Source organism: Pelmatolapia mariae, linkage group LG5 (genome assembly GCF_036321145.2).
Source record: "Pelmatolapia mariae isolate MD_Pm_ZW linkage group LG5, Pm_UMD_F_2, whole genome shotgun sequence".
Lineage (NCBI taxonomy): Eukaryota > Metazoa > Chordata > Actinopteri > Cichliformes > Cichlidae > Pelmatolapia > Pelmatolapia mariae.
The window spans coordinates 8811868-8832406 of NC_086231.1; the positions used below are offsets into that span (position 1 = coordinate 8811868).

General features: G+C 37.7%; 2 protein-coding genes across 2 annotated transcripts; one reads left to right on the top strand and one right to left on the bottom strand.

Moving 5' to 3' along the window:
* Positions 1 to 827: 827 nt before the first annotated feature.
* On the bottom strand, positions 828 to 11201 carry ilrun (inflammation and lipid regulator with UBA-like and NBR1-like domains). The gene is made up of 5 exons (XM_063473543.1): positions 10921 to 11201; positions 8350 to 8504; positions 8029 to 8226; positions 6269 to 6573; positions 828 to 3385 (listed from the first exon to the last, which is right to left on the bottom strand). The coding sequence occupies exons 1-5, from the start codon at positions 11076 to 11078 to the stop codon at positions 3359 to 3361; spliced, it is 843 nt and encodes a 280-aa protein (XP_063329613.1). The 5' UTR covers positions 11079 to 11201; the 3' UTR covers positions 828 to 3358.
* Positions 11202 to 12451: 1250 nt separating this feature from the next.
* On the top strand, positions 12452 to 20090 carry snrpc (small nuclear ribonucleoprotein polypeptide C). Its single transcript, XM_063472863.1, has 6 exons — positions 12452 to 12515; positions 14957 to 14999; positions 15202 to 15310; positions 16679 to 16738; positions 18839 to 18943; positions 19603 to 20090. Exons 1-6 carry the CDS (start codon positions 12508 to 12510, stop codon positions 19725 to 19727), a joined length of 450 nt encoding a protein of 149 aa, XP_063328933.1. The 5' UTR covers positions 12452 to 12507; the 3' UTR covers positions 19728 to 20090.
* The last annotated feature ends 449 nt before the right edge of the window (positions 20091 to 20539 follow it).

Below are 20539 nucleotides of genomic sequence, written 5' to 3' on the forward strand. Positions count from 1 at the left end.
GTATTTTCTCACCATTTTTCTCTTTCTCACACACACACACACAAGCAAGCCAACAAGAAGGAAGCGCACGCACGCATGCACGCACACACGAAAAGAAGGAAAAGACAGACGTGAATAATCGAAGCAGTGCAGAACAGTGTATACTGTTTGGGAGGAGGACTGTCAGATGACTCAATACAAACAGAGAAGAGCTGCAACACAGAATGCTGGTGAATTTTAAAGATACATTATAATAGAAGAAACAATCCCCTTTATAATTAACCATCAAAAGTTGTTTAAAGGACTTTAAAATCAAAATATTAAAAGTTTCTAATAATCCTGTTTGAACACTTCCTTATAAAAACTGTAACACTATAATGGCGTTCTATGGACCACCCATTTTATTTTTAGGCCAAAAAGATACACAGGAAAAAAAACAAAAAAAAACATGGACATAATGAAGGTAGCAACGCCGAAGTAGAAATTCAGGTGTAACAGCAGACAAACTCATTCATGTGATCAGAAGAGAAAAAAAAACCCCAAAAAACATACATTAACCTTCACGTTCAACATCAGACACTGGTGCAGAAATGAAACTAGTGTTTAACATTGAAACCTTTCATTTCAGGATATATAAAAACAAAAACCTGAAGCTGTGAGGAATACACAAATCAATAAAATATTTTGAGGAGGGGGGAATGCTGGTGTCACGATCCACAATAAGCCAAAGAAAACCTCAACTGACCCTCAGTGCTAACAATGCTGATAACAAACATCTACATTTCTTCAGACAATCTGCTAGGCTCACACTACAACTCATCACTTTTCCCCCCTCATACAGTATACTCAGCACTCACAAGTCTGGTGTAGTTTGGTCTTCTGATTTTTAGCACCACCTGCTGGCTACGAATGGGAATTATTAAATCTGTAGCACAGAGAAAAAGACAAAATAAATAACATCTGGGACTTTTTTGATGCGTGAATTTTTGGTGCAGAATCACTCAAAAATACTTCTGAGGTACACACTTATTAAAGCTCTCTCAGTAATGATGTGCATGTGTCAAGTCATCCTTGCCCCAAGTAGTATACACCATTTATGTCAGTTCAATCCAAAGAGAAACCATAAACATTTACACGCACCAGGCAGGCACATACATACATACACACACATATATATATATATATATATACTCAGTACATGTACTGTAGACATGGACTCAGATACTACAGTCATTCACCAGGCAAAATAGATTTAGATGGCTTTATCAACCTTTCCTCACAACTCACATATTCAAGCTTACTCACATCCATTTGCGCTTCAGCCTCCATTAAAAGCGAAACCCACCCTAAACAAAACAAAACAAACAAAAATAATAATAAAATAAACTCCACCCTTGTCCCATGCAGTTTCAATTATGCACCTGCAGACTATGCAGCGGATGATGCCACCCATTAGTGTCTGGTCTCTCTGGATTTTGTCTTTGGAAGAAACTGGGTTCCTACACAAGAATTACAAATATTTATATGCAGAAGGGCAGGAAGTCTTAGCTTTTAATAGTCTATGTAAACTTGGACAAGACTTGTTTCTTTAGATATTTTGTCAGACGACACAAGTCAAATGCATGTTGTCTGACTTGAATTGAATGGCATCCTGGATTCACAAAGTCCCACCCTGCTTAGTTTGAAGTTAACTGTAGTAATGAGAGAAAACGGCTTCTGTTGGAAGCATCCAAGCCATCTTACAGTGCAAATCTGTATGACAGCAGAACATAAAATCTCCAAATTATCAAGGGTGAGTACTAAACTCAAATCAAGGACTGCAAAGAAAAGTGACTGTATGTGGAGCAATCAGTCTAACAAGCCAAGTCGTAGCAGGGGGGAAAGTGTGATGCTGCAATGCAGTAACTGCTGGAGTCATATTGGAGTTTTGAGAATTTCAAGTTTCCTACATGTGAATTTCTTAAAATTTGAATTACAAATGGAAATGTGTGATTTTTCTAAAAGCTCCCATATTTCTGGAGCTTTAACCAAACAAATACGGACGACTCACTTTAGCCAAAGTCAGATATTCATTGTTGCCAAAGCCAAAATTAAAGTGCCCCTATTGTGCTTTCTCCTTCCCTCCAGTGTGTTACATATCTTCTGCGCATGTAAATAGTTTGCAGAGTTAAAAAGGCCAAACTGAATTATTCCAACTCCAAAAAAGCTGTCCTCATTTACACATTTCATACATGTAATAGTGACACAAACACAGCACAGTACAGCCATTTTTCACAAGGCTAAAAATCCTTGTGTTTTAACAGCAATGATCAACATTATCATAGCTAGAAGACAACAGCTGTGCTGATGAGTCAAAGTAAAAGGCAGAAGCGATACAATGTATTTCTAACAGTTTAAAAAAACCTTTTGTTAGCAGTCAACAGCTTTCAGACGGTTTCCTCGCTTCTCATGAGAGGGGCCTCAAAAAGATGTGAGCGTGCCAAAAATTTGAACATTATTTTGAACACTGAAATCATGTAAAACAATTCAGGCTGTAAATGAGCATAACAGGGGCACTTTGGACATAGTGTTACATTTTAAACACGGCATCACCATATCCATTACTACCAGTTGTCTGGTGATGTAAAATTGGTTGATGATGGGAAAGCTTCCCATCTCTCTCATACATGAATGCAACTTTGAGGCTTACATTTTTGTACGCACTTAAGTGAAGATTTTCCAGAGCTGGCAAAGACCTGTGCATGTTTTCTTTCTTTCCTTTCTTATGTGTAGTTTTCTGCTTCTGTGTTTTACCTAAAGGAGTTTGAAACTTCTGCACATTTAGATTTTTTACATTTTTTTGAGGGGGATGGTGAATAAAGATAACACCTTTTTTGTTCAATTCTGAGTCTTCTTTGAAACACTGTGTAAAGCTTCAACATGAATGACCACTAGAATTTCCTGTACTACTCTAACATATTTAAAAAAATATATTTCTAGACCTGGGTAGGAACCCCAAAGAGAGAAAGCATTCAACTGCCCACGGGAATACCAAACTGTTTAGGGTGACTTTCACTTTAACTAGGCACGTTTTTAACCACATAAATAAAAAATAGTCAGGTGTATCTATTCGTAAAGGTTTATAGCACTCTTAAATGAAGCATTCACACATGCGAATCCAGGTTTGATGTCAGGTGGGATGTTTCACTGCAGCTGATGTAATCCATCACCTCACTGTCCTCTGTGTTTCTGTGGAAAGGGCCACGGGTTGTTTTTGGAAGAGGGTTGTCATGAGTCAATATAAAACAACTGTTCCTCCCCCCTCCAACTCCTCTGTGTTTAAGGACTCCCAGGGTGCTAAGCTCTTCATTCACCATGGGGGAGAGGGGTCTTTGTCATTCTAGCTCTGTCCAAATGGGTAGGGTCCCTGTGGGGGAAGGAAAAAAAAAATGAGAGAAAGCCTTTTGGTTTAGTTTCTATTACAACACAAAGGGGAAAGAAAAGCAAAAGCTTCACCATGTCTGTGTTTATCTTCAGTTTCAGGGCAGTAATAAAACGTGACAAAACAAAACCGCCCAGGTTCTTTCGAATTAATGCATCGCTTAAAAAGCCACAAAAGATTGGCACAGCTAGTTGACTCTCATCATTCCAGTGTAGCCAACCCTGAAAAGGTTGAGAGGTCAAACTGTGAACAAAGCTTTGCCTATGAAAAGTACTGGACCACACCTCTTAACCTTTGAATTTGGATATTTGCATTGCTACAGGTGTAGAAGATGATGGACGTAGCCATGCAGTGTGCCTTTACAAGCATTTATAAAATAACGGGTTGTTCTAAAGAGCTCACTGAATTTGAGTGTGGTACTGTAACAGGATGCCACCACTGCAACAAGTCGGCTCATGCAAATTTCTTCCCTCCTAGATAGTCCATGATCGGCTTTAAGTGGAAAGTGGAAGCATTGCGGAACCACAGCGCATCAGCCATGTTCATAAAAGTCGCCAGCTCTCTGCTGACTCAGTAAGTGCAGACGCCAAAACTTCCACTGGCATAAACATCAGCATAATAACTGCATGCATGGAGCTTCATGGCACGGCCAATCAGCTCCTCCAGGTGTAGGTGGTTCAGTCCATACAGTGTTTAAGGAGATAATACCATAGAACAAAATGGTCTCATCTAAAAGATTTAAGTGTGATTTTTTTCTTCAACAAAGACCACTGAGAGAGTTTAACAAGGCTGTAACATAGAGGTTTACACGTGTCACAAATAATTACCTGTTAGCCAAACTGTAGCAATACTTACATGTTGGCAACAATGTATATCGTTTCTGATTTTGACAGGATGTTTAGCCACACTAGAATTGCAATTACGGTAATAAAGAATAAAAGTAAGAACTTAACAAGAAATGAGGAGCTCGCTTTGCTTTTCTTTGATACTTACCACCAACACTGCAAGAAAATACAAAACCTGGCCAAAAGTAAAACTCTATAGCATTCCCAGTTGAAAAGGTGGGGCTTTTTATTCCTTTGGAATGTTCAGGCCTTCCACTGTAATTAAAAAATATATATATTTAAGTGAGGTTTATTTACTCAAACTTAAAAAAAAAAAAAAAAAAAAAAAAAAAAAAAAGGGAAAAGCTAAATAAGATACCCTAGACTTGGTTTTGACCATTTGCTGACCAACTGCTGATTTGAACGTAGTTACCACCAAAACACACACAAAAAAAAAAAACCCTGCTCTGTCTGTAAAATTAGAACATTTTTTTTAATATTCAAACTTTGTTCTGCATCATCATGGCTGATGTGCTTAATAACATTATTGTTTTGTGTGTTAGTATCACAGCATTTCAGCTGTCATCAAAGTGCTGAATTTTTTCTTCATCTACAGTGTTCAAAATAGAACTCGGACATTATTTGTTTTTCTCATGACTAATGACTGCACTTAAAAATGTCAAAATATTTCACTCTGGACTAAAGTGTTTAACATAGAAACTGCAATGCACATTATCAAATGTCAACATTAAACCAAGATTTTAGAGTTATAATCACTTCTATATAACAGGACAAAAAAAATATCCCCACTGACTCCTAGAAACCAGACGATTGCGCAATATGCTTCGCCAAACTGTACCGTAAGACTAAAATGGATTAAGTCACAGGAATTCTTTTCTGTTTTAAGTAATCCATCTCAAGTTACAACTAATTAGAATAAAGTTTTAAACCCTGAGGCTCGTCTAACTGTCCACAACCTGATATGCCGACAGCTGCAGAGCAGACTGCCAAGAAGACGGTTAGTGTCTAGCCACAATCCCCCGAGTAAAGAAATCTAATCATCTAATTACTCACGTGAACTTTCCTTTGGCAACATTTTAGTCAGTGGGAAGTATATGTAGGTGAATTGATTATATTAAATTTGTGTTAAAATGTGTGCAAATATGCGTAGTCCCAAGAGGAAGAAAATGATAAACGCAATTATCACATTCATGCCCATAAAAAGAGAGAGAAAAAAGACATCTGATACTTGGGACCAGCGTCACAGGTTAAGTGGAACTAAACTAAACACTGATAATGTAATAGAATTTAATTTTACAGAGAAATAATGACCATTATCGCTTCTTCTTTTTTTTGTATAAAGAAAAAAAATCCACGTAGCATTGCTGAAAGAAGGTTTCAGTCTCACAATTCAGCACTGATATGATTTCCACATCTCCTTCTTGGTGGGGCAGTGTCAGAGCTGAAAGCAGCACGTAAAGGTTACTTAGTGCTTTGTTTGAATGGATCAAGTTTAAGAGCTCTAATGTGCAGCTGTCACGTTATAAATAAACATGGAGGGTACACGAGTGGTAAAATAAATAATAACTTACAAATTCCAGAGATTAACGTTTTTCTGCCAGCACTGCTCTCTTACTTGCAACGCCAGTGTTGCATTTTTCCATTATATTCTTTGTTATAATCTCTAGTGAACACAGGCAGAATCCAAACACGTGTTAACAAAGAAAGCTGATAACTGCCACTGTGATACCTGTCAGGGGTTTGAGGTTTATGTGAAACACACAGATGCAAAGACAGTCTGGTAATGTCGAACACTTCGTAAGCTACAGCCTATAGAGCCATAGAACTGCATAAAGCTCAATATTTAAACATTTTTTACAAGTCAAAACAACTGCTCATCTGCTGCCCATCACCTGTAGAACAGAGAATGTAGTTTTTACAAAAACTTGCATATGGTACTTAAAAGTATAAAGGAGTGAATGTAGTGATGTAGGTTTAAAGGTGAGAGTAGATCTGTGATGAGTTCATTTTTACATATACATACCTGTCCATAAGTTACCACAGAAAGATTAGTTTGGAGACCATTTGACGCCCTATTTACAGCATTATGAGACAGTCCATTCTGATCTTGCTGGATTGGCTCTTGCGTGCGTTCCCAGGCTCCACCTGGATCTCTGAAGCTGTTGTCAGTGGCATCATGCTTGTTCTTCTGTGGTGAGGCAAAAGGGTTGAAGTCTCCCTGCACATTGCGCTGGGGCTGAGTGTTGAATTCTGTCTCAAAGGAAGATAGCTGCTGGGTCACTCCAAGAAGACCTCCAACTTCTACACTAAGAATCACCCATATTACATCTGTGGAGATAACAAACGAGCACAAAAGTGACCTGACTGTGTAAGACTCAAATGTTTTGCCAGTTTGACAACTTTCTTAGTGTTAAATTGCCATTAAGAGAATATGTAGAATCACAATTGCTTTTATTGCCAAACTTGTACACAAACAGGAATTTGTTGCCGTGTGTTGGTGCCAGAAAACCAAAAAAAAGAGTATGTGGTTTAGTTTGTAAACTAAAATTAGGTTTTTAAGGGGGAACTAATGGTGCTGACATAATTGCATAATTTCCTTAGGGATTAATAAAGTTTTCTGATTCTGATAACAACAACAAGGGAGAGGTAGATGTAAGAACAGGAGTGCATGATGAGGAAGGAGATAAGGGACTGCTGTGAACAGGTTTCACAGGCTGAGGTGTGATTATCTACAGCTGAGGGTGATGTTGATTCTCTGCTGGGCATTTGTGGAGCCCCCCAGGTGACCTTCTGTCAGAAACATGCAGATTTCACTCCCTTCCCCCTTCCCCCTTCACTTTAAACCAGCTTTCTTCTGATTGTCTGTCCCTCTAAAACAAAAGACTGAGATAGCGGGTGGGACCTCTGTGCTCACAGCCAGAGCTACATGCCTGAGACAACAATATGAAGAAGGTTTGTTACAAGTCTCAAATGAAGGCTTAAACCACGGGCATCCTCAACATTGTCTGGTGTCTGGTTAAAGCCTGACTGATGAAATTTTGTTGTTCATCTTATTTTATGAGAAACTGAAGTATAAACTAAGGCAGTTCAATTATGGCAAAAGTCATAATCATGGGGGGTGAGGAACAGTGTTAGGCCTTGACTAGGGGGCAATTTTTGTAAAGCCAGTCTCCGGTAGCTATTGGTTCCTGCCAACCTGCCTCCGCTGTGGGAAGTCTGCCGGCACAGATGGAGGCCAAGAGGGCACAGAGTGACAGTGAGCTCACGTGGCTCAGAGACCTGCAAAGCAGTCACAGAGGCAAGAAAAAACCAAAGCCGACAGCAAATTGTCGCACACTGTTGAAAGTGGGCTGAGTGAAAGACCGTCGGATCTGCAGAAACAGGGAGCCACACACAACTGATAATCCTGCAGGTTTTGACTACAAAAACTTGAGTCTTACTTCCTCTAGATTGATGTCTCTTAATGATCTTTTCTGAAGCAGCAGTAAAAAGCGACTGACTTTAAGTTATTAGGATGAGCAAAGAACACAGCTATGAAGAAAAGGGGAGCCTAATGTATTACAGAGTACCTAAACAAGACCTTTGTTCTAAACATGAAAGCAAAATACTAACAGTTATATTATAATGTTGTTTTTAATCATCACAGGAACCGAAAATTGTAAATGAGATTTAAATCTGATTAATTATCTTGGCTTAGTATGAACTGAAATTATTATTTACTATTATTAGTCATAGGTCTCATAAATGTACTTGATAGTTAATCAAAGTAGTAGTGGTTCTTACCTCCATAAAATAATCCAGTGGCAGTACACATCCTCCACTGGCCCTGGTACATGCCAGGAGTTGTGGGACTTCGCATCTGCACACTCACATCTGATATTTCCTGGGGATCTAGCGACTTCACCATAACTGTGTTTACATGCCCAAACTGATCGCCTCCAATGTACTTGAGACAAACGCCCGGTGGCCACGACTCTGCACCTACAAGACACCAAGAAGAATTCATTCAAAATACATCTCAACAAAATCCATGAACATGTTACAGATTTATAAAGACTATCTACATGTATACAATGTGAAGGTGTAAATGTAAAGCCCATATACCTGTGTTTTGTATCCTCCAGGTCTTAGTGAACAGCGTATCTGGAGGGACAGACTCTCCTTCCCCAATTGTCACATCCTCAACAAAGGACATAGATGGGGTGTTGACATTGGGACTTTCAAAGTCATAATATGCACCAATAGCAGCCTGCAGATTCCTGTTCCAATGCAAAAGAAGGAGCATAGAGTTAATACACATCAGCAATACCTATCGATCCTGGTTATTAATCTTGAAATCATAGTGCTGAAGTATAAAGTAAAATCTGTCCAAGTGTTTTTGTTTGTCTTTGCAAAGCCTGCCCTACTTTTACAATTAGCATTATTTGTAACATATTTGCCAGGTCAGCTTGTCCTCATAACACATTTGACTACTTCAACATGCACCTTCTGAGTACAGTACTGTTAAAAAGTATCTGCCTTTTATGATTTCTTACATTTTGGATATTACACTTACATGTTTTCAGATCAAACAAATTTAAAATTAGTCAAAAAAGAACAAATACATTTTAAATGATGATTTCATTTATTAAGGGGGGGGAGCTATCCAAACCAAAATTCCTCCAAGAACACATTCACGACTCATCCTGGAGGTCACAAAAGGACCCAGAACATCATCTAAGGAACTGCAAGCCACACTTGGCTCATGTAATGTCAAGAGTGTATGACTCAACAAAAAAAGAGACTGGGCAAAAACACTTCTGACCAAAAATGGATTCTTATATGGCGCTTTTCTACTCTTCCAGAGCACAAAGCGCCTTGTATAACATGTCTCATTCACACACTCCTATTCATTTTTCAATGCTTAAGTGCTTTCTATCTAAATTTTACACACATTCATACTCTGATGCATCCATTCTAGTATGCATAGTTAGTATCTTGCCCATGGATATCTGGCATGCAGACTGGAGCAGCCAGGGACCAAACCACCAACTTTCCAATTATTAGATGACCTGCTCTACCTATTGAGCTACCAAAAAAATCCCCACAAAGGCTTGCCAAATGCACCTTGATGATCCCCAAAACAGAAAATATTTAGTGGAATGATGAGACTGGTTCAGTTTTTTCAGTCAGTTTTTTGGAAAGTTTATATCCTTTTATATCTGGCATAAACTAACACAATATTTGATAAAAAAAAAATAATAACATCACACCAATAGTCAATCATGGTGGTGGTAGTATAATGGCCTTGGGCTGCTTTGCTGCTTCAGGAGCTGGACGACTTGCCATTATTGATGGAATCGTGAATTCTAATCTATACTAGAAAAACCTGAAGCCATCGGTTTTTTGTCCTGAAGCTGAAGCACACTCAGGTTATGCAGCAGGACAACAACAAAATATCAGAAAGATCAAAATAAATAAGATAAAAAGAAAACAAATGTTTTGGAGTGGCTTAGTTAAAGTCTGAATTTAAATCTGATTAAGATGCTTTGGCATAACCTTAAACAGGCTGCTCATGATCGAAAAGCCTCTAATGTGGCTGAATTAAAGAGTGGGCCATAATTCCTCCACAGCTGTGTAAAAGACTCATTGCCAGTTACTGCAGACTCTTGATTGTAGTTCTTACTGCCAAGGGTGGCAAAACTAGTTATTAGGTTTGTCTCAGGTAGGTTTGGATAACTTTCCCCCCCTTAATTAAATCATCATATAAAAACTGTATTTTGTTTTAACTCAATTATCTTTGTCTACTCACATTTTCTGCTGATCTGAAGCATGTAAGTGTGAAAAATACACAACAAAAAGAAGTAAAAACAAAGTTGTACAGTCCTACATAGTCATCTTAGTGGCACTTCTTTTAGTTTAGCTTTGCCAGTAAGAGAGAAATAATGCTGCCTGGTTTAGTGGGTTGCTACCTCTGAGCCATTCCTCATATACTAGCCATAAATTCATGTTTACTTAGAACTTCCAAATCTTGGATTCAGGGGACAGATTCAAACAACTGCCGCGCAATGATGCCTTCTTTCCATTATGACCTCCTAAGCTCCATTCCCCTATACAGAAGCTATGTGAAAACAAGTTTTATCTTTCAAAATTGATCCAATCAAGGGCATCAATTGCTGACAGACTAAAGAACGTGAGCATAGCTGGCCAGGAGCACAAAGGCGTTGTGATCAAGACCACTTGTTGTCGGCCGCTGATAGATCACGACTGGTTACGTCATCAGAATAACGTGAAGTGAGCGACGCTGCCTTGAGTTTTGGCTTCCCGATGAGCACGGTTTAACTGGCTCTGTGCGCTGTTATGTAACATGGCTGACGATCCGGGAGCGAGAGTTCCCTGTGCTTAAATTAGCCTGCTAGCTATTTGGTTCCTCAGTGACTTCACCTTACTGTTTCCTCTGCGGTCACGGCAAACTTTACCGTTTCACTTCCGTTTGCCAGTGATGATAGCTTGGAGTTAACAGCCATCCCATAGAATGGGAATGGTGATATGATTCCCTTCAGGGTTCAACATCACCTCCATAGCGCTCTATTTTGCACACTTTTTATCTATGTAGGCTAACAAGCTAATTATAAAGCTAGGTTAGCGTCATACTCCTGTCCTCCCCACAGCGGGCCCTCCAATCCCCGCACTCACCAGTTGGTCATGTCCAGGAAGAAGGCGCAGCCGGCAGGGTTGAGCTGAAAGCCCAGCAGCCTCTGAAACTCCGAAATGAGGACGTCCTTGTCCGTGGTGCCCATGCAGCTGAACTTCTGCATGAGCTCCGCGTCCACGTCCATGTCCGTGCCCTCCATGGGTGCCAGGTGTCCCGTGGCAGAGACGGGGGTGGTACGGGGGTCCTCTCTCAATTGAGTCCGAGGCCTTGTTCAGCCATAACAACCAGCTCAACAACAACAACCGTTAATGCGCATGGCACAACTAGGGGGACGATGTTTGACGTTGCAACAGCGCGCTCGTCGCCCTCCGCCAATCACCTGGTGGGCGTCGACGTCATCTGTTGCTATTTGTAGCCACCTTTTCATTGGTTTATCAATGAAATCTGTTTCCCATCTATCAGTTCAGTGTAAAATATGGACAGTATGACTACCAATATACATGAAAACAGCACTGAATATATTAATTACACATATAAAACTTTTTCAGAATTATCAGAACTCACTTTTTTAAAGATGTACTTTTCCTTAACCTTTCTATGAAGTGATTATGCTTGAAAGCAAAATTCAACATACAGGAAAGAAATATATAAATCAATAATGATCTGTATATATCATTTACATATATTAAATTTTCACAGTTTAACAATATACCTCATGTACCTCATCTATTCACATAATCATATTTTATTTATCAATGTCTATTTTTCAATTTTATAAATGGTAAATGAATACAAAGTTTAAAAAAAAAACGTGCGTTGTTCATTATCAATATAGGGGGTTATATGAATATAGTGCTTTTGACAACATTTCCTGTCCAGTGTCTTGGGAGAAATTAACACATTTATTTTATTGTTGTTGGGGTTTTTTTGTTTTGGTTTTGAACAACACTGAGTCTACTACATACATGTAAATGGTGCCCTTTATCTGCACCACCTTCTTTGTTTTTAACTGGGTTGCAAAATATAATTGTTTTATTATTGGTACAAAATCGTCTTGCTAATATGGTGGGTTTAAAAATGTAATTGGTTTGTTTGTTTGAAAGTTGCTGATTTTGGTTGTAATTATGAATGTAATTACGTCATTTACATGCAGGGGTAGTATATACTGCCTAATAGTAATGGAAATCACTAAATGTCAAAAATTTTTTATTGTACTTATTATTATTATTATTATTATTATTATTATTATTATTATCATTGTACTTTTCATCTACTGTATTTAAATCACAACTAACTTGTGAGTTCATCATTAACTAAAGAAAAAGCACAAACAACACAAACAAAATTCAATTCATGTCATTTGCAGTTAACGAACTACTAAATCTAATATATGGTTTTAGAAACTGGGTTAGCAAGTTAAAGCCAATACATGCCACACACATGCTAATTTCTGACTTAAGCAATGGCTGTGATAAAAACTAAATACCAACAGAAGTAATTTTGTATGTCATGTAATTTTCCATAACACGATATTAGGCGGAACTAAATTTGTGTAGGTCTCCATATCTTGTCGGAATGCTTATTGGGAGCACCGGCGTCGCGCTTTTTGGTGGAGGTTGCTGTGAAACATGCCGAAGTAAGTTCACATAAAATTTGTTTTTACTGATAAGTCTTTTACCTATTTCGTTTAACAGCATTGGTGTGCGTTTGTATTTAAATTAAGTAAGAATTTGTGGTAAGAAAAACCCTGGAGACTAATAACCGGGGTATGCTCAGACCGAGGCTGTAAGCTGTGTCTGGGCTCTGGCTATTTGCTGGAGCGAAAGCCAACATAAACGTTTACCAGCAAATATCGACAGATAGTGAAGTCATGGGTCCGTGATATTGAATAGATCAGTCTCTCAGTTGTTTCTATTGAGGCTAACGTAACTTGTGTAATACGCTTAACAAATATCTAAACTACAGAGCAATTCCCTGTTTTGTTCGAGTTTTCTCGCGGTTCCTAATGGTCCAACAAACAAATGTGTATTTAGTTCAAACTTTTCGTTGTTTTTTCGCGCAGAATTGCAGTGGTGTTTGCCTTTTTTAATTCAGAAAATATTTACATGTAGAAATGTGGTCTGGTATTAGATTAAAGATCTTGTTGACACATATTAACATTATTTTACTTCCAAGGTGAATAGAGGGAGACCAGCTGCAAAGCTCACCATAAAAAATAAGTAAAAAAGAAAGTGAGACTATTAAGATTATCATCACTTTTTGGCATGCGTTTTCCTCATCATAAAATCACTTTTTAATTTTATGTTAACTAAAATTAGTGAGTCATCTGGCCCGAGAATATCATATCTATTTCTGAAAAATAAGGATAATGTAAACATTTCTTGCATGACCACAGAAGTATACATGCTATGCTTTGTGAAAGGTAAATATTTCCAGCTGGGAGGGACTTTTCATGTAGGGCATCTCAAAATCTAGCTGGACATTTTCTAACACCTGCATGGAGCATATGTTACTTAAAAAATGCATTCTCCTTTACAACACACTTCTAATATACAAAAGGATATATTAGAGGGAATATTTTGTCTAGTGGTGATTTGAGCTGACACGTGACATGGTGTTACCCTGTTGGAAAACTGTGGTTTTTAAAGGGATGGACATTACTCAGGTACACCATGTTGTTTAAAATTTAATTCATTTTATTTGGATGCAGCATTTTCAGTGGGTGAATAGTTTAATTTCTCATCCATGCTTTTCCCACTGAAAAATGTTATGTACAGATGAACTCAATAAACTTGATGGGATTTCCTTACCTGGATTATTGACCATCAAACCGTGAACCATTGATACAAAGCAGGATGGATCCAGCATTTCATGCTGCTTCCGCCAGTCTCTGACCGTTCAAATATCACAACAGAAGTAGCGACTCGTCAGACCAGAAAACATATTTTCAATCTTTTGTCTGCCGAGGCAACGATTTGGTGTGAATTGTTGCCTCATTTTCCTGTTCCTAGCAGACTTTAGTGACACCCAGTATGGTCTTCTTTTGCTGTAGTCCATCTGCTTCAAGGTTTGATGTGCTGAGCATCTCAAGAAAATCAAACCAGCGTGCCTGGCACCAACAACCATGTCATGTATAATATAAAACTTAACCAAGTCTACATGACAAAATGCACTGAGTTGGTGCAATGTGATTAGCCTATTAAATTTATCTACTTTGTTTGCATTGTTGAGCAGTTGAGCAGACATAAAGTGGCCAGTAAGTGTATAAGAGTACCAGCTCTATGTTATTGATATTAGGGGTGGGTTTAAACAATCGATTTCTCTGATTCAAATCAGTTATAGTTTGAATAATGCAATATCTATTAATTAAATCATAATTTGATTTTTAAGTATACATGTATTTTTGCCAGAAACACCAGAATTTCAGGTTAAAGCTCACAAAACTATTTAAAAAAAAATGCCAAACAGCTAAAACGGCAAATGAGAGCAGGTAAACGGATTCAGCAAAAAGATATAACACAAAGCGCGTTTGTTTTTTGTTTGTTTGTTTGTTTTTATTTTTTTTTATTATTTTTTATTTTTTTCAAAAAAATGACCTCCGACAAGAAAGCCAAATTTTTGTTGTTCAGTACTGAAGAAATGTAAACTCTTACAAATTATGCAAAATTTCAAAACGCTTAGCTGCGTCTCTAATAAAACCTCTGTAACTTTACCTTCAACAGCATAAGGTAATGTTCATATGTTGATTCATGGTTTTTGTCTGTTGTTGATCTACTGCAGAATATTTTTAAAGGTGTTATCTGCTATAAAATGCCAGGACAGGAAAATCTCCTTCATGTTCTTCTGTATTTTATCCTCAGTTACTTTGACACAAAGGCATCTGCTGTGATGAAGTCTCACAAGTGTCAGCTTTGGTTTTTATACATAGATATAGAAATATGGATATGTACTGATAAATGATCAGAATTATAATATTTCCAATTGGTCATATTTAAAAGGTCTGGATTAAAAAAACAAAAAACCACTAAAAAGTTAACCTCTGGTTTTTTTTTTGTTTTGTTTTTTTTAAATCCTCAGGTTTTACTGTGACTACTGTGATACCTACCTTACACATGATTCGGTAAGTTTTGTTTGTATCAAATTGTTGAAAGGCATTAGCGTGTGTGTGTGTGTGTGTGTGTGTGTGTGTGTGTGTGTGTGTGTGTGTGTGTGTGTGTGTGTGTGTGTGTGTGTGTGTGTGTGTGTGTGTGTGTGTGTGTGTGTGTGTGTGTGTCTTTTCTGTTCCAGTTAAATATCTCATGGTTTTACTGTTTCTGTTTAAGCCATCGGTGAGGAAAACCCACTGCAGTGGCCGAAAGCACAAAGAAAATGTGAAAGATTACTACCAGAAATGGATGGAGGAGCAAGCACAGAGTCTGATTGATAAAACAAGTAAGAATATTATTGTCTGAATGTCTTGTGTCAAGAATAAAATTACTACAGGCTTTGGTTTGAGGTAAGATTAGGAAGCTTGAGTCATAGTCTCCTGATGACAAAACATGTTTTGATCAGGGGAGAAACTCTGTTCTGACTCTCTCTGAGCTCTTTTGGATACAGATCACGTGTCCAACAAGCCTATCTTAAATGTGGAAGTGCCCTCTAGTGGCAGCATCAGTGATGTTTTTATTTGCTTGTACAGTGGTTCCTTGTTTATCGCGGGAGTTGCGTTCTAAAAATAACCTGCAATAGGTGAAATACGCGAAGTAGCCAACTTTATTTTTTACAGTTATTATAGATGTTTTAAGGCTGTAAAACCCCTCACTACACACACTTTTCTCAGACAGGCAAGAAGATTTTCACACTTTACTCTCTTGTTTAAACACTCTCAAAGTTCAAATCTTCGTAGAAAAATAAGTCCAGTATTATATTATAATCCGAAAAATACGGTAACTTCTACCTTCCTTTAGCATGTCCAGAAGTCCAACTTTTTGTGCGATGGTTAGCATCTTCCTCTGCCTTTTGGGTGCTACTGCAGGTGCCTTTGACGGTGCAAAACGTTTCGTCGACATTGTTGTGCTTGTTGGGGAGAAAACTTACAAACATACAGTACAGCACTTCAGAGTCACACTGCTAGCGATCGAAGATTTATTTAAATTTGACAAGCTGAACGCATTCTGTACTGGACAGGTGACACGGCAGGGCGGAGATTGTTTGACGATGGTCTACAGCCGATCAGGACGCAGAACACAATGCACTGTAATAAAAAAAAATTAAAAAAGCATGCAAAATTGCACAAAAAAAATCCATGAAACGTGAACCGCGTTATAGCGAGGGACCACTGTACAGCAAACCATCTATATGCTTAATGCTCTTTCTTTTCCATATTTAGTAAGCTGGTTTAGAGGCAGACAGTAAAAGCCTGTTACATATCCCACACAAGCATGCTTTTGCACTCATGTAGGATATCCAAGTTCTCTGCTTAACCAGTGGGCTCTATACACCAGCTTACTTGGGCCTCTGAGATTACAAACCACTAATCCATATATAAAATGCAAAGCTCATGAGTGTTTTTGTCCACTGTGGAGGAATCTGTTGTTTTACAGACTACGTTCTTCTTTGTGGCTTTTAAACATGACACATGATTTTGTTTTTTGAAGTCACTTTTATGTTACTTCCTCTCCCATTTAAAAAGATCTCATTTGTTGGACTCCATATGTAGAGCATTGCACTGAAGTTAGATTGGGATCTGTACAGGATTCATAATCTTCATGAAAAATTTCTTTTTTTGTGTGTTTTTAATTTTGTCTTTTCTGCCAACAGCGGCCGCATTTCAACAGGGAAAGATTCCTCCCACACCGTTCCCAGGTGGCCCTCCCCCAGGTGAGTCCATCTTTACACTTGGTACTAATTTAATTAACCAACCATAACACGGACACTGGCTTTTTATAAATTCATAACCATATGGGAAATTCTGTTAACATTTTCTTTTTAATTGGAGGTTGAATGAAGTGCATTTCACTAGACTAACAAGAAGCCATACATGTGGAGCTTTAGCAGTCATATCCACAGGATAACTAACAATTAATTTGCATGAGTAAAGCATCTCATGACATGAAAAAAAATATGCAGTATTTTTATATATACAGTATATATATTTCCTGAAAGCTGGATTTATGACTCAGGTTGGGATTGCTTAAACGTGTATTAAGTCCAGACTATGTGCCAATTATCAGCGTTTTAAAGCTTTTGAATAAGAGCCTTTGTATTCAGTATCTAAACTTATTACATGCATCTAGCGTGTATGCTAGACATGCATCTGACCCTGTGAGATCAGACAAAAGCACACATTCCTTAAGTAATGTCAGATTGAGTTCATATGTAACTAGTGCCTGTAAAGTTGAGTAAATTCACTTCAAGGTGCTTCTTGGGTAGCGCTTGCAGGAGGCACAACATGATGTGCCTCCTGCAAGTGCTATCCAAGAAGCACCTTTTGCTTATATTATTGTATTATTGCCAGTAGTGAGAATGCATCTAAAGCAGATTGTCTCTTGTTGTGTGTTTATGTGCAAGAAAGGGCAACTATGAGCAATTTCTCAGTGTTGTGTGAAAATAAATTAAGATGAAATTGAGCTACGATGTGAGTCACTGATTTGCTGATATATATATATATATATATATATATATATATATATATATATATATATATATATATATATATATATATATATATATATATATATATATATATATATATATATATATATATATATATATATATATATATATATATATATATTATTTTTTTTTTTTTTTTTTTTTTTTTTTGGTAAATAAAATGTTGTTTTGTTTTTTAAATTCCAAATTGTGGTAAAACTGTGACCACAAACCTGCACGACAAAGTTAATGGTAAACATATGTTGAGTCACCCCCACTCTAACTGACTGTGGCAACTCTAATCACATAAATTAATAAATAAATAGTTTATTAATGTTTAAGACAATTTAATTAGTGGTTGCAAGATGTTAAGAGGCCGTCCACCATCATCCACCACTGCAGCCCTAACAGACAGCAGCAGCTCTTTCTCTGTTAGTGTAGGTTGAAAGCAAGCAAAGTGGGAGGTAAAAGAAATGATGGTTGAACATACCGGTGTGGTTCTGCAGTACTTTAACCTAGAAATAAACAGTTGCATGTTTGGTTTACTTCCAACACGGCAGTGTGTAACCATATTCTGCACAGTTATGTGCAGATTAGCCTGCAAGGAAAGATGGCTACTGGTGCTAGCACTAACATTACCATAGGCAAACTGTTAGGTGTTATGCACAGTGTAAAGTACCACACTTATCAGTGAGATTTAAAAACCCTGATTTTAATACTGAATAATGTAATTATTAGTTATTAAATGCTGCTTAAATACACATCCAGTATTTTTTAACATGTTTAACCTCATCCATTAGCTGGTACTCTATTTTGGCTGTATGCTGAGTGTTGTCTTTTAGAAAAGTTGACTAGTCTATTTCCCCCACCCACCCACCAGGAAGCACCTCGCTTCAATTATTTTATGATTTCCAGGAGTGAGAATGCATCTAAGTGAACCGTCGCCTGCTGTGGTGCTACAGGGAAACTCTTTAAAATTTCCCAACATTGAGCTCATGCGTGAAAATGAATTAAGGGGAACAACAAAACTGACAATCACAAGTTTGCAGATTTATTGATCAAAGAGAAGAAGAAAAAAAAAAAACAAGGTCAAAGATAATGATGATAAAACTGTGACCAATAAAACGATCCCTTAGAGCTGTAGTGAGCATAAGCTTTGTCTGTTGTTGGATATTTGTTTTCTCTTGTTGGTCAGATATCACTGTAAATGAGGCTCTTTGCATATACTGTGATTCACTCTATGGGATTTTGACATGTAAATTTCTGTGCACTTGTACAGAGTCTTAACATTAATTGTGCACTGGCATTTTTCTGTCTCAAATGCAGCTGGTCCTCCTCGTCCAGGCATGCTACCAACACCCCCAATGGGAGGTCCTCCAATGATGCCTATGATGGGGCCTCCACCACATGGCATGATGCCCGGTGGGCCTGGTAAGAAACATTTTTCCTTAATTTTCTTTTCTTTTCTTTTTCTTTTTTTTAAACCCCAACAGCTGCTGTTGTTTTAACTTCTGTTTCTTTTACATCTTACTGCCAATACTACAGCATTGTAAATAAGGATGTGCTATAAATGCCTCGCCTGGTTAAGTAAAGGTGTCATTAAACTTGTTGCACCATCTTGTGATACAATTTGGTATTACCTGAAGGTGTGGCCTGGCCCTAGTTCCATTTTTAATTGATATTTATTCAACATGATACAGAAACGTTTTGAACATAGTCATAGTTGTAAAGTCATTTGAAAAGTTTTAGACTTGCATTCATAAGCAATGACCACATATGCAGATGAAGCTGTTGACCACACAGGGTTATTTGAATATTTATTTATTATTGTATTGTGTGTGAATTCTCTTTCCTGATTGGCAGCCTTTCTTTTGCTTTTATATCACTGTAAAATCAATATCTTTTGAATCAGCTTTGGCAAAATTAAAATATCTTAAGCAATCAGACATTTCTGTGCCTTGGTGGCCCGATGAGACAAAAGACAAGGAGGTTATTTGAAAAAGTCTGTCAGTGCACTGATGTGGGCGTTTGGGTAAGCTGGTGTAATGAATAATACCTAAAGCTGCGTATGCCATCACCATTACATCTAGGAGGCATGAGGCCACCAATGGGAGGACCCATGCAGATGATGCCAGGACCACCAAACATGATGCGTCATCCTCGACCGATGATGATGCCGCCGGTGAGGCCGGGCATGATGAGACCAGACAGATAAGGCCGAGTGGACTTTGTGCTTTGTTTGTTTCCATGAAGAGCCGCTGTGTACGGAGGACACTTGGCTTAAACTTTTTTTTTTCTTCTTTTTTTTTTTTTTTCTTTTTTTTTAAAGCCTGCTCAGCCTGTCTTCAACCTTGAACATGCATTTAAATTATGTCATTTCTGTATAAATACTTCATTTCCTGGTATTTATGACAATATCCATACAAATCTTGTCATTTTGAAGTGTATGATTGGAAGAACTCTTTTCACTGATATTCAACGAACACGTAAGAGAAGCAGGTTTGATTTGACAATGTTCATCACTAAGGTTTTGCTTTGTTTTAGATTTTAAATGTTTTTGTACTTTGTTACAGTGGTTGGAGGAATAAAATGTTGATTTAAAAACCTGTTTCCTTGTAATTATTTAAACCTTTATGTTCAGACTCTAAGCCAAGCCAGTATTAAAGCATTTACTTTATCAATCAAAAATTGTAATAAAACTCGTAATGTTGCCTCTGTACAACACCACTGTTGATTGTAAGTCAGTCACGATCTAACCATTTCTCTAGTAATAACTGATGTGATTTTAACTGATGTGTGATTTTTCAGAGGCTCAATTTGATTGGACAAAATCATTTTTAATATAGGCCATGCTTTTAATACTATGAAAATCATTTGCAGTAGTTGAAATCTACAGCTCATGGACATCACTAAATGCTGTTACCTGCCAGGCCTGGCAGAGCATCACATTCAGTTGCTTCTTGCTTGTGATGTTTTCTCTGCCTTCAGTTTTGTTGTCAGTGAATGAAAGCCGTGCTCTACTGGGTT